Source organism: Lissotriton helveticus, chromosome 2_1 (genome assembly GCF_964261635.1).
Source record: "Lissotriton helveticus chromosome 2_1, aLisHel1.1, whole genome shotgun sequence".
Lineage (NCBI taxonomy): Eukaryota > Metazoa > Chordata > Amphibia > Caudata > Salamandridae > Lissotriton > Lissotriton helveticus.
In genome coordinates, this window is record NC_136059.1 from 780119308 (window position 1) to 780137979 (window position 18672).

Genomic DNA, 18672 nt, shown 5'->3' on the forward strand with positions numbered 1-18672 from the left:
GAGAAACTCCCAAACCAGAAACCAAATGACCTAGAAACTCAACCTCCTTTTTCCAAAACTCACATTTGGTCTTCTTGACAACAATCCCCCTTTCGTCAAATCTTTTCAAAACCGACCGCAAGATGTGATCATGTTGATCTAAAAATTTGTCAAAAATCAACACATCATCTTGAAAAATGACGACACCCCTAACATCTTTGAGCACACTCTGCATGATCCTTTGAAAAACGGAAGCCGCAGAGGCTAGCCCAAACGGCATCCTACAAAATTGAAAAGTGCCAAAGGGAGAATTGAAGGCAGTAAAGTGTCTTGACTCGTCTTCCAGAACAATTTGATGGTAAGCAGAAGCTAAATCAATTTTGGAAAACCACTGCGCATCCCTTAGCTCTTCTAGCAAATCACCAATCTTAGGAAGAGGGTGAGCATCTACACAGATCTCCTTATTAAGACTCCTGAGATCACAACAGAGACGAATCTCTCCATTCCGTTTGCGTGCAACCACTAGAGGACTGAGCCACAGGCTAGATTCAATAGGCTCAATAATACCATTTCTCTCTAGTTTCTCGAGTTCAGTTTTAAGGTCCGACCTTAAACTGAAAGGTACAGACCTGACTTTATGTTTCACGGGGACCGCGTCGCTTTTAACTTTTATTTTATGTTTGAAACCAGAAATTGCACCAAGAGAATCAGAAAAAACCCTAGGAAATTCTTTCTCAAGCGATAACGAATCAGGCATATCCAGCACAACAAGCACTTGTTCTTTTGCACCAGGTCTCAACAACATACCAAATAAACCCTGATGGTACCAACCTAAAATGTTCAAGCCCCGTACAGCAACGTAAATCTTTCCTTGAATCCTTCTGTCTTTAAACTGTAAGATGTCTTCAATGTAACCTTCCAAAACTATTTTACGTCCCTCATAAGAGACAGGCGCCCTATCGGGCGGAAACAACTCCCTGTCTGCCCAAGATTGTTTGAACAAATCCAAAGAAATCATGGTAATTCTCGCACCTGAGTCTGCAAGTAGCTTTAAACAAACATCACCCACCAAAATATCCACATAGGGATCTACACATTCTGCAGGATCACCTGTCACAACACCATCATCAGTAACAGTGACAATCATATCCTTGAATTCCTTCACCATTTCAAACTCTGAAACATGTTCATCTTCCAACACACAACTAACTTTTTCAGCTTTGCTCAACATGGCTTGACAAACCTTAGCTAAGTGGCCAAATTTCCCACACTTATAACACTTGGCATTTTTACCAGGACAAAAACTTTTTTCCTTAGAGTGCGGTAGATAACCACATCTATAACACATATTCTTTTTATAAGCACCTTTGTCATTCGATTTATCTTTCCTGGTAAAACTAGACTTATTGTTCTGAGAAACAATAGCATTTACACTTTCTTTTTGCACCTCTGTTTTACTCAATTCTTTAATAGAAGTTTGAGCGAGCTCTAGACTCTTAGCTACTTTTATAATTTCTTCCAAAGTTGGGTTACCCATAGTGAGCAACTTTTGTTGAATATGTTTATCACAGCAATGTGCAATAAACTGGTCTCTCACAAGTTGGTCTCTATAATCACCAAACTGGCACTCAGCACAAAGTTTTCGTAAAGCACTTAAGTAAGAATCAACATCCACACTTGGAAGATGCGCTCTTTTAAAAAACTTGTGTCTTAATACAACTAAACTTGGTTGTACATCAAATTTGATCACAAGTTTTTTAATTGTTTCTTGATATTCATCGATTACTTCACCCTCAGCAAGAACCAAATCAGGTAAATGCTTATAAACCTCCATTCCCTCAAATCCCAAACAATTCAAAAGTAAAAATTTCTTCCTTTCCGCCCTGTATCTAGAGGCACCAATAGCACCAATGTAAGTTTCGAAGGCGTCAAACCATTGCCTCCATTGAATTTGAGGCGTACCAGGGCTTTCCAGGAAAGGAGGGGGTTGATTGACTGATTGCATCCTTATTACAATAGTCAATAAGCAAAATGAATACAAGTTTGGTGAAAATGATAGTAGAAACACAGCAATAGTAAAAAGAAATACTAGCTTACTATTATAGATGTCCAATAAAGTGTAAAACTGGATCTGTCATTCACTCCAATCAGAAACTTTCATGAATTGATATGGTAGGAATAAAACAAGAGAAAAACAATCATATGCGACTGCTCTAAAAAAAAAAACGGACTCAGTGAGACTCGTTGATGCTCAGATGACCTTCTACACACACAGGGAGAATGCCAATGCTCTGAGAGACGTTCTGAAGACAGTCTACACACACGTAGATTCTCGGTGCTGCTCTGGACGCACACAAGGCAGAGCTTCAGAAACAGTTGCCAGGCAACATAATTACGAGCAGATAAGGTGGTGGAGAATTCGAAAACACGCTGGCTTGTGACGTGTAGGAGATCACCAACTCCTAACGCAGATTCTACGACGTCATCAGTTTGAAGGAGAGCTGAGAGGGTAATGATCTCGCTGTAGAAGTAGCAGACGGCTGAGCTCGACAAGAAGACAGCAGAGCTCAGCAGAAAAAGGTTAGGTAAGCCAGTACTTCAAACACACAGCAGACCGAGTGTTTCCAACACGTAGAAATGAAAGTTAAAGTCACGAAAGTACTTTAGCAAGTAGATAAGTTAGCTACTGCATTCCATTTCTTGAAAGTGACCCACCCTTCGACCTCCTCACCTTTCAAAAAATAAATATACTGCCGCTGGGGAAATAAATTCCCATTTTAACTTGCTGCCGCTGGAGGAGGTGGTAAGGTCAAGAGGAATTGATTGAAGAATTGTAGAAACAGCAAAAGGAAGATGAATCTCGAAGCAGTGGCTCGTTTTTAATTGACCCCAAAATCCTCTGTCGCCAAAATAATGTTGTGGGTGTCAAATAATTCTCAGGAAGCAGAACTTTAGTTGGTTGGTGAGTTTATTGAAGAACAACGAGCCACCGCACCATACACTGGCACAGAGTCACACCAACTAACAATAAGTAGAACTATAACATGTAAAGCATTATGACAACAGGAAGGTTCCAGGAAAGGAACCCAATAAGCACAAGTAAATACAACACCGGTCATCTTGTTTCCCCATGTCCGAACAGGTAATTGAGCGGGCAGACAGCCTGTGGTGTGAAAAAGAGGTTGGTGTATACCAACTTGATACAACACTGTGTGACCCTGTAGAGGTGCTGGATTAGTTGAGTAGAGGAGGCCAACTGAGTTGGAGGCAGTGGATGTTGGGGAGCCTCAACCCGGTGCGACCACGAATAGTGGGAGGGCATGAGCAGGTCCGGTACCAAGATTTTTTATTTATATTTTCCAAATGAAAGAAAAACAACTGACACTTACAACACAAAAAGCCAGCATGGTGTTACAGCAGCACAAGTAATATATCAGTCATGATAAAAAAAATTGAAATACAGTCAATGACATTAAGTGACCCACGTATACATGACTGCGGAAAAGATATGGTTTCCACAACTTCAAGCATCAATCTTCGACATTTAACACAACATTATCTTACATTCTATAGAGAGTGTATAACCTAAAAACGTACAAACAGGCCCAGCTTATGGACCATGGAAGTGCAAGATAGTATAAATAGCATAGAAAGGCATATGCAGTACAAAGGCTCGTATCACAACTAATCCTCCTCCGTGTGTGCCAGCGTAGAAGACTCAGGCTGCCCTTGAGCCCAGGTTAAAAATGGTTCCCATATGTAACGGGGCCTTGAGGTCGGGGGCATAAGTTCCCAAAACGTAAATGTAAATGTAAATGTCAAGGTATTTGTAGAGTGCACTGCCACCAAGCGGTTTCCTGGCGCTATTACTCATACCGCTGTGGAACCCTTCCTGGCTTTCCCTGTGAAGTGTCCACTCCTGGGCACCCCCAGGGTGAAGCCAGGCATCCTAGCGCTGTTGGAGCCGGTGTGGAGGTTAAGCAAGCTATTGCCCAGAGTTGCAGCGTGGGGCCCATGATTAGAATAGGCACGGAGGCGAGAATTGTCAGTTCCGAGGAAATTGAGCCCAAGACCCGCCGAGGCGGGAATTGAACCCTGGTCCCGGGCAAGAACTCTGCATCAGGGTCTGTCGCTCTAACCATTGAGCCACACTCCTCAACCGTACTCGGTTGTATGTGGCCGTACGTGACATCATTTATCCAACCCTTGATTGAGGGCGCCTTCTTCCTTCCCCAGTGAATTGCAACCTGCCTTTTAGCAAAGAGTAGGAGAAGTGCATGCAATTTACGTTGCTTAGGCGGTGTGTCTTTAACATAACCCAGTAGGTCCAGGGCTGGGACCGAAACATCAGTTCTACCAATGATTTGGTTCACTGGTACAAGATTTTTGAACCAGAATTCAGCTATCCGTGGGCACTCCCACGCCACATGTAAAAACTAAGCCGGAGCCTATCTGCAGCGCCAGCAGCTCTCGTCTTCCCTGAGCTTCATACGTCACAGACCCACAGGCGTCCTATAATATTTATGCAAATATTTAAAGTGGATCAAACGTAGCCTATAGTTTGGAGAAAGTTCAGTGAGCTGTCCACAGCAGAAATCCCGCTGGACCTCAGTCAATGGAGTGGGGAGCTCGCTGTTCCAGCACTGAAGTCCCTTCGTTTCACCAACGGGTTTGTGTTTTGCATTTGGGTATATGAGCACATTATAAGTTTTCGTGGAGAAGAAGACTTCAACACATTCTCCAATGCGGGCAACAATGGAGGAGCTGCAGGGAAGCCGTCTCAAAGGGCAGGGCACGCTACACCCAGTTTCTGATATAAGAGGAGCTCAGCAAAGGGTACCGTCTGATCTGCACCCACCTCGGGTGGAGACCTGAATGTGCCTCCAGGATACAAATCTGCAAATGTGTGTTGGTTCTTGTCATGAGTCAGAGTTTTACTGACCCCATTCTGGATACAAGGCAGCATGGGATTCTGTGTCAGCGGGACGGAAGGAGCGTAAAGCAATGGGATGTCCACTCTTCTCCGCAGCTCTCCCCATGCCCACCGCAGAGTCCCAGCCATGTCTATATCTCCTCGGGGGCACCATGAAGCCTGGTAGAGCGCTACCCCAATCGGAACCATGGCTACCGCATCAATCTGGATCGCCACATGGGGCTGATAGGGGTCGGAAGGACCTAATAGTGTAGAAATTGGGCCTGAGCGCATAGTGCATATAAATGCATATCTGGAGCCCCTAAACCCCCTGCCGCAACGGGAGAGTCAGTAGGTCCCAGGAAACTCTGGCCTGACCACCCGCCCAGACAGGGAAATCAGCTGCGATTTGAGGGTGTTAAAGAAATGTTGCGTAAGAGGGATTGGAATATTGACAAATATAAAAACTTTGGCAAAATAACCATTTTAGCTAATGCTATCTTCCCTGCCATTGACAAAGACATTTTGGACCAAATTTTAACCTTCTCCTCCAGCCAAGTGACCGCCCTCCCAAAATTCAGATTCCACACCTCTTGTGTATCCCGACTTAACCACACACCAAAATACTTAACTGCCTCGGCTTCCCATCTCAAGGGGAACTCAGATGCTACCTAGGGCGTGCCATCCGTTAGAGGAAAAAACTACAGATTTTGCCCACTTAACTGATACAACAATGAGGCCCCCAAAACGAATGAACTCTCTAAGGGCCGGGTCTAGGTTTACCTCTGGGTTAATGATGTTTAAGGTCACATCATCTGCATAAAGCGAAATGAGTAGGCTTCTAGTACTAAAGCCAATGCCCCGGGCTGTGTGGTGCTGTCTGATACGGGCGGCCAGGGGCTCCATCGTAATGGCAAAGAGCAAGGGAGAAAGCTGACACCCCTGCCTAGTACCACGCGATATTGGGAAAGGATCTGAGAGTAAACCGTTCACCCTAATCCGGGCCGCCGGCAATGTGTATAACAGACGGATGCGATTGATGAAAAGCGGGCTGAACCCCATACGACTCAGTATGACAAACAAATAAGGCCACTCAAGCGTATCAAATGCCTTTGTGGCGTCTAAATATATAGCGGCTGCATGCACTTCCTGGTGGAGATAATGTAGCACTGAGAAAATGGTTCTCAAATTATGATCAGTCGCCCTCCCAGGGATAAACCCCCTTTGATTAGGGAGCGCAACCATGGGGAGCAGAGGTTGCAGTCTTAGCAATCAACTTTGCGAGGATTTTAACATCCACATTTATCAGCGATAGTGGCCTATAGGAATCTATCTCAGTTTCTAGCTTTCCGGGTTTTAAGAGGGTGATAATTATTGCTTCTCTCATGTACTGAGGAAGGACACCCACCTCTAGAGCCTCCTCACAAACCGCCAACAAACTGGGCGCCAAATCCTCCTCTCAAAGAACGAGGTTGTCAGGCCATCAGGCCGAGGAGCCTTATCAAGTGGCAGCACTTTTTATAACCTGAGCAACGTCCTCCACCGTAATGGGGAGATCCATGTACTGTCTATGGGTATGATTAAGCCAAACTAATGCAATGGAATCCAAAAATTCTTGCATCCCTCTGGGCACGATTGTTGGGTAGCAGTATAGAGATGAGAATAAAACACAGAGAAGGCATCCAAGATTTCCACCTGTCCCCTGGTGGCGCCTCCTTGTGTGGTGTGAAGTTTGTGAATAAACATGGCGGACCTAGATGGACGGATCGTACCAGCCAGCGTGCGGCCTGGTCCATCACCCTCGCCATACCTCCGCGCCTCAGCATATTTACCGAGGAACTTGACCTCGTTGGGACTCTTCGGTGAAATCCAACTGTTTGGCTTTCAAGAGGGCAGCGGTTTCAGGCTCATTGGTAGAATAAAACTGGTTTTCAAGATCTTTTATCAGGCTTCTAATGAAGCAATCGTGCCTCTAATGGCCTTCAGTACTCCCGCCTGTCTGGCAATACACTGACCCCAAATAACCACTTTAAACGCCTCCCACAGCGAGGCATCAGTGTCTACTGAACCCACATTATTGGTGAAATAATCAGTAATGTCCGAGCGTATTTCTTCTTTGAAGGCCTCATCAAGAAGCGCATGTGGCGGAAGGCGCCAAGTGAAAGCACAGGGGGTGCACTGGGAAGATGCAACCTTAGCAGGCAAGGGGCATGGTCTGATAGAGAGCGTGCCAAATGTGAGACCTCCGAGGTCCAGGCCGCTATATCTCGTGAAACCTACCAGAAGTCCAACGGAAACCAGGCAATGCAGTGGCTAGAAATGCACGCCCCCCCCCCCCGATTAAGGGATGTCGTCTCTGCCATATACCAATTAAATCACCATCCGATATTATAGCTTGTATGGCAGCACTAGCAGTTGGATGTAGGGAATGAGCCGCGCCATACCTGTCAATTGCATCATCTAAAGTAGCATTAAAATCCCCTCCCCACAATATCGTGCTACAATCGGTCACTCTGTTCTTAGTCCAAATACTTAAAGAAAACTCTGGTGAATCCACATTGGGGCCGTATACTGCTACTATAACTAGTGAAACGCCATCTAGAATTCCACGTATGAGAAGAAACCTCCCCTCGGGATCTACGTAGGTGTGTCCCTCTCGCCAGTCCACTCCCGGCATTATCAACATCGCCACCCCACGGGAATAGTTGGAATTAACAGAAGAATACACATTACCCCACATTATTGTGTCGAAACCTCTGTGATGGTGTGACATTTAAATGTGTTTCCTGCAATAGACATACATCAATATTGTGCCTGGATAGATAGGCATGCACTAACCTAGCCTTCCTATCGTCATTCAGCCCTCTGATGTTCCACGTGAGAACATTTATTGTATTAGCTTGAAGTTTTGCATAGTAGGCTCACATATGTAATACAAGCAGAGACAACATGACAACACCCAATTACAATCCCAATAACCTGACCTACAATGTGCGAGCATACTAACTGTGAATAATAGAACGTCTCCTACCCACCACCTACCTCCCACTCCAACCCCCCAATCAGGTTGCAGAGTATCCACCCCAAACCGTAAAAACAAAGAACCACAAAGCAGTAAAGGGATATGTCCCATGAGGGCGTGGAAGCACCGGCATACTTTCCTGTTCGCACAGGGTGGAAGGGAGTTCTGCAGAAAAGCTTTCAGCTAATATCTCCAATAACGAATCCCACAAGAAACCTCGGGCTGTGGAACCCCAGGACACCTTACATCAAATAGAAGGAAAAAGAAACAGAAATTATGTTTGACCCCATCTCACCCTACTGCGGCACATTTGTAAAATGAACAGAATCAAGGAAACTAGGTCAGTCATTGTCACTCAGATGGTCCACTAGAGATCTCTCTGCAACACGGGAGACTTTTACTTTTTTCCCACCGACATGTTTGGCGAATTTCAAGGCGGATTTCGCATCTGTTAAGTATTGAACAGTGCCATCGTGTGAAACCTTTAACTTGCCGGGATAGAGCAGGGAGTAAGGAATCTGTGCCTGCATGAGAATACGCTTGGCGGGAAGGAATTGCTGACGCGCCGCTTGCACTGCTGGAGTGAAGTCGGGGTAAAATGAGATGGTGTTGCCTTTATGTGAAATTTGTCCTTTTTTCCTGGCCAGGTGCAAAATGAGATCTCTGTCCTGATAGTTCAACAACTTTGCCAGGATTGGTCTGGGTTTCGCGCCAACAGGAGGTCTAGGCCCCAGAGATCTATGTGCCCTCTCCACCACAAAAACTGATGACAAATGAGGATCAAAGAGTTCATGCAATAGGTCAGTCACAAAAGTCTCCATCCTAGAAATGGCGGTGGTTTCCGGGATAACAGTAATGCGAAAGTTATTCCTCATTGACCTCGCCTCCAAATCATCATTCTTGGCCCTTATGATTCCCAGAAGCTTATCCATATGCAACAATTGCTCTTTTGAGTCCACCTGAAATTCATGGAACTCCGTTTGTCAATTTTCAAGGACATCTAGTCTGGTCTCGTGTGTTGCCACTTGCGTCTTCACAGAATCTAGTTGCTCAGTTAAAGTGTCCAATTTAGGGTCAATGTTGCGCAGGCTGGAGCGCATCTCCAACAAAGGGGTCCCCAGATCTTCCCCATGATCTCCTGTCAGCGGCTCGTGTTGACCATCCCCCTGCTCCTCTAAGTCAGGTTCCGTATGCTGCGCGGTGCGTTTGTTCTCAAAGGTCAATTTTGGCTGCTTGGCATCTTGCTTGCCCATTTTGATAGCAGCTGGTAAGACACTCAAAGCACGGCGGCGGCCGTACCTCGGTTAGTCCAGCACAGCGTCACACACATCAATGCAGAGCTACGAGATTGACCCAGGACACCGGTGCCTTCCGGTCCGATAATGTAACTTCACGCCCCACACCGCCCGTCTGGGTCCCCCAAGGTCCGGATAGTATAAGCACCTCTGATGGACCGATCCGGGCCAAGCTTTTCCACAGCCAGCAGAGGGGCCACGCGATATTTGCAGCGGCGAAGGCAGGGATCAAAGCTCCTAAAAGCGCAATGTTCTAGGAGCGCCACTCAGTGGCACCGTGTTGGGCTCTTCCCGCCTCTCCAACGTCACGCACTGGCGCTCTGAACCGCAGCGAATTTGCAGCTCCCGCGCAATCTGCAACGATGGCAAGCTTTTCCCAAATGACCCAGCAGCTCCAGCTGATAGAAATACCAGTCCATATACATTAGAAGTAAGACATGTCAGAGATACTTATTAACACTAACAGTTAATTTATCTTTCTACTTGGGTAAATGCGGAGAAATAGGAGGGATTTAATGGTTATGAGTTTATGGAAAACGGTGCTTTCTTCTTTCTGTTTCACCTGTTCCATTCAAATTGCAGTGTCTGCTTTTTTACCCATATTAAATCGTTTTTATTTAACGCTCATATGTAGACTTTGAGGAAAAATAGAAAATTGGTATGGGCGGACAAAAATCAGAAAAATTAAAAAGTCGATTTAGAAAGCAATGTTATTTCAGAATATTTAGGGAGTAAGAAAACTCGGAGGACCTCCTAGACTATATGAAAAAAAAGTTTCAGAACTGTGGGAAATAGTCAACATTTAAATTTATAGGTTAATTAACAGAAATATGAACTATCGGGTCGTTTTCAGTGCGACACTGCTAATACATTAGGAATGTCAGAGGCCAACGCGCAAAAAAAAACTAGCGGTGAATTGTAAGGAACATAAGGCATTATCAGAAGTGGTGTACACGTATTGAGACACAGTTGATCAATCGGCAAGCAGTCCCTAGGTGGTCACTTACTTAGCCTTCGAGCTGAGCAAAATGAGTGTATATCAGGCAGTAGAAACGTCAGGTTGCCTTCAGCATTTCCTGCTAGAGCTTTTCAGAGCTTTGTTCAGAGCACTGGCAGGTGTGCGCCTCTGCCCACCTCACCCCTCTCCAAACTGTATGTCGATCATGCTTGCAGTGGCAGCTTTTGACATTGCAGTGGGGCCCCCATGGCGTAGATGAATCCTGTAAGGAGGGGAAGTACAGGGGAAAGCACCCCAAAATCAGCTAGTACCCTCATCAGCATTTCCATTTGCCTAATAAAGCAAACTACGTCAATAGTTGCTACCTTAGAAACCTCACACCTCTATGTTGTAACCCTTCTTTTTGACATCAAATCCCTTAATCTTCTAAGACTGCTTTAAGCCTGTCCTTGATTGCGATAAAGTGAACGTATGAAATGTAACAGACTTAGTCACGAGAGAACACTAACAGCACGTTCTACTGCACTTGCACTAATCTGTACTTGGCCCGTTGACTAGATGTGTTGAAGTATTAAAGATCTGGCATTGAAATAGTACTATTGCTCAGTGTGTAATTGGGTATATTTATTTTATTTTTTACATTTTTTTCATGATTGTTCTTGAAGCTGTATTGTGCCCTTTAAGTGGTGTTTAAGATTTTAAACATGTTCATCTAAATGTTGCTGATTTCTAAACTGTGTATGATAGTTTCCAAATCACTTCACTTACCTTTTCATTTGGGTGGTGTTTAAATGGAAGCATGTCGTATAATAGCATGCATGTCACTATTTATTTTACCTTTGTACGAGTACCTGTCCTTTTTTAGGTCTTGCTTCTTCCAGCTGTAGTGTGGTAGGACACCTCGTGTTACCAATACTTGAAATGAAGTGCATGTAAGAAGTAGTACAGAGAGTGGATGTTTGGTAAACCCTTTACAGACCTTGACTTACATGGTTTGCCATTGCTTGGATGGGCTGTCCATCAACTTCATGGGATTTTGAGGATTGTTAAACTGTCCGATTCGTGTTCCTGTTGGTGCTCAAGTAGTCCTTTCGTTAGACCTCTGATATGTAGTTAGTAATTCAGAGTCAATGAGTAGTTACCTTACTAACAGAAAGACATTGCAATTGCTGGTTTATGGCTTTTTTATTTAGGAAGCATGTCCTGTTCACCTTTAGTGAATATCCTTGACCTGCCATAATCTCTCTTATAGGTTCATTAGTTTTGTTAATAACCTATTGCTTGAATTACAGCTTTTTTGTTCACAATGTAAAGACACGCTCTTTCTCACAGCTTCACCCATAATATTGTCCAATCATCGACAGTATCTGCAATGCCAAATGTAGCTGTTGTTGCCATTTAAAAGTCACCATTAACAACAAACTTCACCTCCTGCCTCCTTTTAATAACGCTCTTAATTGAGGATAAAGCATAACTCTGCTGTTGGTCTGTTCATCAAAGAGACCATGCTCCCAGCTACCATGTTATTTTGCCAAGAGTTTGCTTTATTGTGGTCTTTTTTTTTTCTATGACAGCAGGGAGCAGCGAAAACAGTTATCCAGCTATTAACAACCACCTGCCCTAACAAAAAGACACATTTGTTAGCTTTGCCTATTGCATAGTTATGAAAAGTGAGCCGATTGGGTTTTCCGAACTTGTTTCTGTAGTATTTTTTTGCAGGGTCTACCTAGTGCATCCTCATTCGTCTCTTTGTATTGTAATCAATAACAGGCAGGGTCACATTTTTAAGTTTTTAAACTTTAAAGTGGACTCGTGAATACGTCACTAAATGCATGGCTCCGAGACCCTAGTCTTGTGGGTTCGAAGTTGGGCAGAAGTCTCTGACATGCATAGCAAGTTTGTGCTGGAAATACGAACCTCTGTAGTGTTGGGTTTCGACACTTGAGACAATCGCGCTAACCGACCAAAAATGATCATAGCTGCTTTCAGACTGCATTTACTGTTGTCAGAATTTCTAATTTATCAACAACAAGGGGCCCCAAATAAGTCAGCAGGGACCTCGGGGAACATACTTTGTACATACAACAACAGTCCCAAACATACAAGCAGTACAATAAGAATAAATATAGACAGAATCAATCTATATTACGAGTGACATGTCCAGCCGGACAGTGGTCTTCAAATTTTACTCAATATACAAATCATTAAAATAAGGAATACCTTCCACAGTTCAACCAGTGTGGTACACAAGCCTGTGCCCAGCACTAACAGAACGGGTACAGAGGGTGAATATACAGAGCGAAGAAGGGCTATTAAGGCAAAAGGACGTTTCTGTCATAAATACAATTGTACAGAATTTTCAAACATAGCACCATTACATCACATTGTAATCACGTTTAGTATATAGGTGCTAAATTGGTCGACGGCGTTTCGGCCCCCCTAGTAAATCACGGGGACCATCATCAGGACAATTCAGTGAAAGCCTTAGCAAGAATTTAGCCTCTAATTTCCAATAACCCGATCATGCCTGGGAAGACACATGCCGACTGAATCACCCGGTTCACCAGGCCCCGACGGACATTATCACGTTCCGCGGATTATCGCGCTCGATTGTGAGCGTTTCCACTGCCGAATATTCCTCACTACCTTCCTAACTGCCCGACACAATCGGGTTATTGGCAATTAGAGGCTAAATTCTTGCTAAGGCTTTCACTGAATTGTCCTGATGATGGTCCCCGTGATTTACTAGGGGGGCCGAAACGCCGTCGACCAATTTAGCACCTATATACTAAACGTGATTACAATGTGATGTAATGGTGCTATGTTTGAAAATTCTGTACAATTGTATTTATGACAGAAACGTCCTTTTGCCTTAATAGCCCTTCTTCGCTCTGTATATTCACCCTCTGTACCCGTTCTGTTAGTGCTGGGCACAGGCTTGTGTACCACACTGGTTGAACTGTGGAAGGTATTCCTTATTTTAACGATTTGTATATTGAGTAAAATTTGAAGACCACTGTCTGGCTGGACATGTCACTCGTAATATAGATTGATTCTGTCTATATTTATTCTTATCGTTCTGCTTGTATGTTTGGGACTGTTGTTGTATGTACAAAGTCAGAATTTCTAAGACATTCTAGCCACCATGCCACCCTTCTCTTTTGCCTTGCAGCCGGCACTTGAATCACACTCCCAGGGAGTGGGCAAATCCTCGTTATTCTCCTCCATAGCAGGCACATCTCTCATGTGACGTAACTGACATATTAACAGGTGTACTTTCTCACAGTGGTTGATTTTTCACCACACATTACACTCATAACACATGCAATGTCTCCGATTTCATTTGCTGTTTTTTCTTTATTAATGAACCACTGCTTTTCTGGGTTGCGACAGTCTGTCACCTTCCCAACTTTACATATACCTTAAAATATATCTTGTATGGTTTACTGTTTGACGAAATGCATACATTGTGTTAATCTACTTTTTTTTTTTAAGTTTGTTTACAGAGAATGTCCTGGCCCATCCATGTATTGTTATACGCCGCCAATGTCAGGTAAATAATGCAGTTTTGTTAGTGTTTTTTTTTTTTCTTTTAGACGGGGTTCGTCCATCCAATCACTTTGAATATGTTTTTTCTCTGTCCCTTGAAAAACATTTCCATTCAGAGATGTCATAGGGAGGCTCTTCCTTCATACTTATGTGCAGGCTTCACCTAGGCAGATATGGTGGCTAGAGTGATGGACATGTAGTAGTAAATATCGGTCATTTATCAAGGTTAGTGCAGCTCATTATGGAATTAGGGGGTGCCTTAAGTATTTTTAAGTTGTTGTAGTGCTGAGGCTTTCTGTTGTATGTTTTTTGGGGTGTGCAGGGTTGTATTAAGTTGGTATAGACACTGGCAATTGCTGGTCCTTTCCTCATTTTAAGTTAGCGTGATGTAGCCAGTAGAGGCAGTAGTGGTGGGGCATTGTGGTGTGAGGTTAAAAAAAAGAAAAAATTACACTTGCCTTCCCAGTGGCTGCCTCTCCTCCGTCCTCTTGGGTCAATAAAGCAGGAAGCACCCATGATCCCAGATTCCCCTAGCCAATCGCGCCACTGCTGTCCCCATGACAGCAGCGTCCTGATTGGTCTGAGCACCGTGGCCCAAGATGGCCGGCCAAACCATCATGCACACTTAAGAGAGTGCCTACAACTCTTCCTCCTGTTCTGCCGGCAGTACAGCCCTGCCCATTTACGGAGCCAATAGTGAAAAATAAAATGATAATTACATTGTTATTATCATTTTATTTTTCCTGTGGGGCAACGCTCCTCCACCTTAGCGGAGTTGCCGCTGCTGCTTTTCTGTACATTTGTTGCTAAACACTGTATCAGTTGTGAAGGAGTTTTTAGTTCTCTGGCATCAGCTGAACATCCCTGGATAGAAGGAAAGTTCAACCACGTCACTGTCTACGGACCATGTATTTTTTCATGTTTATTTCCCAGGAGTTGACATCAGCATCAAAGGGTGGATCAGATGCTGATAAGAGTCTGTTTACAGAAAATTAATGCAATGATCTGCACAATGAGTGTGCGTTATCTACCACCTGCAATGAGGTGTTAGGACTAGTGACTACCTCCTGGTCTAATTGTGTTTGGACATAGACAGTAAAGCATTGAGCCTCCAAGAGTCGCTCAACCTTTTGCCAGTTAATCCAAAGGTCTTGCAGGGCAAGTGTATGCCATTGATTCCCAAAAGGAACTTTAACTTAAAGTGCCAAACTGCAGGGCTCCTAGATAAATCTTTTCCTTCCAGTAGTTATTTAATGGACAACTGTTTCAGTGATGAATCGGGGTCATGTAATTTCCTCAATACGTCCAGTCCCTACACAACTTGCTTGTTAAGATTCACGTCCTAGCCTAAACCCTTGGGTTTGGGACAGAATGTGTCATCTTGGTAAATGAGTGTGTTCCCCTGCCTAGGGTGCCGACTGCTTTTGAAACTGGTATCCTGACGTTTATTTTTGGCCCTGGTGTCATGCTTATCTAGCCTGTGCTCCGAAGCTAGGCCTGACAATGCGAGGTTCAAGATCTCTCAAGTTGTGATCTGAGGGGGTGCACCAAGCGCCCCTCATAGTTGGCAGTAGACTGTGGTTGCTATCCTGGATATAGCAAATAAAGGTTTGGGTAGCATACTGCCTCTTGTGACTCTTTAGTATGACCAGAACCTTTTGGGTCAGGCGTTAGCCAAGACCTTTTGTTTTTAACTAAAAGATATATATTCTACATATTTTCAGAAGCTTTAAATCTGCCTTCTTCATCCATTGGTGGTGTTCACATTTTGTTTTTTCCCACCACAAGATACAGCATGTGGCAATGGGGTCAGCCCCCTGCAGCCATTGACTTTCCTGACTGTGTGTGACAGCATTTCTCTATGGCACAATGTGCACATCCACACATGTAGTCCCTTTCAGTGCCAGGGACTACTGTTGCAATACGTATTTACATGGGTGAAGGCCCGCATCTCCCCAGCACTGTTAATAGGCAACTTATTTGTCACGTGTCTTTGTACAAGAAACATTCACAAACAAAGCATTGGGGGGGACAGGACTTCTTTCTAGCTATTTTTTTTTTGTGTCTGCACATTGAAGTAATTGTGTGTGATTAGGGTACCTTACAGCATCTGAACTCGATTCAACATCTTCAGAACTAAGCCTCGTCCGCTTTTTCTAGTTACCCTGGAGAGTGGATTGTACGAATAGGGCATCTGGTTATCCAATTAAATAAACTTCCATCGCACCTCCATCCCTGGGATGATGCACATTAAACACGGACTGTCCAGAAATAAGACATCACAAAAAGTTAGTGAGTGAGGAATGATCGATCTGTGCTTGTGGGGGATTTGGTTGTTTGTGAGAAAAACCGAAGGTAAGTAATGTCTACTATATGAGTTAGTGAATCTTTACCCAAAAAGCTCAGCTCATTTGCCCTAGCAATTCCAGCCAAAGAGTCCGGTAGTGACGGGAGACGCTTTTCACAGCTGCCCAAGCCAGGTTTTGCATTTCTCCACTGGGGACCGCGAGGACTACACCTCGCAGCAGCAGCGTCACCGGAGTTTTTGTCTGGTGTTTGTACTGTTCTATGGGCACACCTTTCCCTCAGAGTCACACACCTGTTCTATTGAGTGGACACTGTAGTAACACTGCACTTGTTAACCAAGTCATGGGGAGGCGTAAGTTAGCTACAGCTACTACAAGGGCTAAACTAGTACCAAAGCCACAGTAAATACCATGGATTCGTTCTTGCAGCGGGCAGCAGCAGTAATAGATAAAGAGATTGAGCTGGTCAACAGGCGTCTCTCAAGGTCCCCAACTATTGGTCTTCCTCTTCCACTTGTCTGTAATGGTGCATTCTCGGTGGAGTCCGATACTGATCCCGGTCCCGTAAACTTATCTAGCTGCTCTGGGTCCCATGTGGATCACAGGCTGGCGCTGGGCCACCCAGCCTGTTAGCAGGTCCACCAGAGTCTACGTTAAGGCCCCTCTCCCCTGTTATTATAATAGGGAATAAGGGGGGGCGGAGGGGGGTATGGTTACATACCAACCACAAGGGATAGCTGGTAACTTAACAAATAAACCTGGGCACATATCTTTAGCCACCAGAAGGGAGAATGAACAACTGCCAATTAAGGGGAAGTTACGGCCTGGTGCGGGCACCAAAAGGAAACTATAGCCAATTGGGGGCAAAGCTAAGAAATCTAAATCCAAACTGGTTAGTAGGCCTGCATTCTTTGCTCCGGCTCCCCCTAACATGGAACCACTGGTGGCACTGGAACCCCTTCAGGCAATGATGAACAACCTATTGGACTTAAAATTAGGCCCCATTCTGGAGAGGCTGACTATGATTAAGAAAAACCTAGTTGAGCGCAACCAGAATGTAAAATCCTCTACAGCTGGTGGGCCTCGGTATGGTCCAGAACTAAGTTCAGCAAGGGATCCTGGTTCTTTGATAAATCCACCTGTTACCATCTTAAAACAGCCACAAACCCAGTGTCCGTCCCAATCTTTAGTAGGGGGGGGGCTGAAACATCCAGTAAAAATCAAAGTATAAATAGGGATATGCCTGCACGTGTGCAGGTACTGGATGAAAGTCAACTTTTAGGGGGAAGACAGCCGGGTTTGTATAGGAGTTAAGAGGTTCAGTTTCAGAACCTACCAGTTATTCATCTACCGCCTGAATCTAACCCCTATGTAGTGACCAAGGGATGGTAGGCGACAGCTTAAATGAACCCAGATCTCCCCAGAGGCTTTTTACCGTGAGGTAAGAGAATCATGTGCTGTTGAACTAGCGCTTTGTACTACCCCGGGTACTCTACCGGAGGACGTTTTCAGCTCTTTTAACACTATCTCCATTAAGGTCGGGGAGTTCGGTTCTTAAGTGCTCCAGCACGTAAAGTAGTCAATCCATTCCCTAGATGGTTTGACTCACTTTGCTCTCAGGCGGCGAGGAAGCTGAGGGAGGCCCTGAAGGTTATCCCAAGAAATCAAACCCTGGTTCGAGCCTGTCACAAGAAGTATAAAGTGTCATTGGCTAAACGGAAGGGTGCTCTGAAGGAGGAGCCATGGAGGGAGCTGTTAGAGTTGAGCACCCTAAGGAATAGCTCCAGGTTTTGGAGCATTGTCAATAGACCGCTTTTTGAGCACGAGGTAGGTGGGCAACTAGGATCCCACATTACCGAGGATCAATGGGTGCTTCATTTTAAAATTATGCTTGAAAGCCTAACAGAGCAATCCCATCAGATAGGTGGTGTTACGGATGCCCCTGTAGTTGTTTTCGAGCAGAACGAGGTGGTGGCAGGTATTACGTGGTTAACCAGCAACGAAGCTCCAGGCCCAGACGGCACCCCCCCGGACCTCTTTAAGTCAGATCCATCTTTTTGGGGGCCAGTACTTTTGGCGGTGTTCAATGCAGCAGCCAACGATGGTTGTCCTGAGTCTTGGGCAACCTCAACTATGGTACCTGTTTTCAAGAAGGGGGACCGCAATAGCACTTTTTGCTATAGGCCGATCTCTCTCCTTGAATCACTGGTAAAGGTTGTGGGCCACATATTATTAGAATGATTATCCACATGGGATGATGAGCATAAGATATTTTCGGATATCCAATATGGATTCCGCCCGGGGCGGTCAACCATGGCCCAATGCCGCAATCTATCTATGGTACTTAGTAAGTATATGATCGCTTGCCCTGGACCCATCTACCTGGCTTTCGTGGACTTATCGTCTGCCTATAATTGTGTCAACCGGGTTAAACTGTGGCAGTCCATGAGGGCTATGGGGTAGAGAGTAACATCGTTAACTTTATTGAGGTCTTCCACAGGGCCACGAAGGCCAATGTTAGATTCTCCCACGATCTTCGTGTCTCTAAGGATTTTGACATCAGGAGGGTGTACGACAAGGCTGTATTCTGGCCCTATTTTTGTTTAAGCTTTATAATAATGATTTGGATAGAGTGTTAGTAGATAAGGGGG

At 44.7% G+C, this 18672-nt stretch overlaps 1 protein-coding gene across 1 annotated transcript in view; it reads left to right on the plus strand.

Annotated features, from left to right (window-relative positions):
• Positions 1-18672, plus strand: part of SLC25A46 (solute carrier family 25 member 46) — a 169973-nt gene that overhangs the window by 61705 nt on the left and 89596 nt on the right. Inside the window, exon 3 of the mRNA XM_078675493.1 lies at positions 13662-13719. Coding sequence (XP_078531619.1) covers positions 13662-13719 — 58 coding nt within the window. The remainder of the gene's footprint in view (positions 1-13661; positions 13720-18672) is intronic.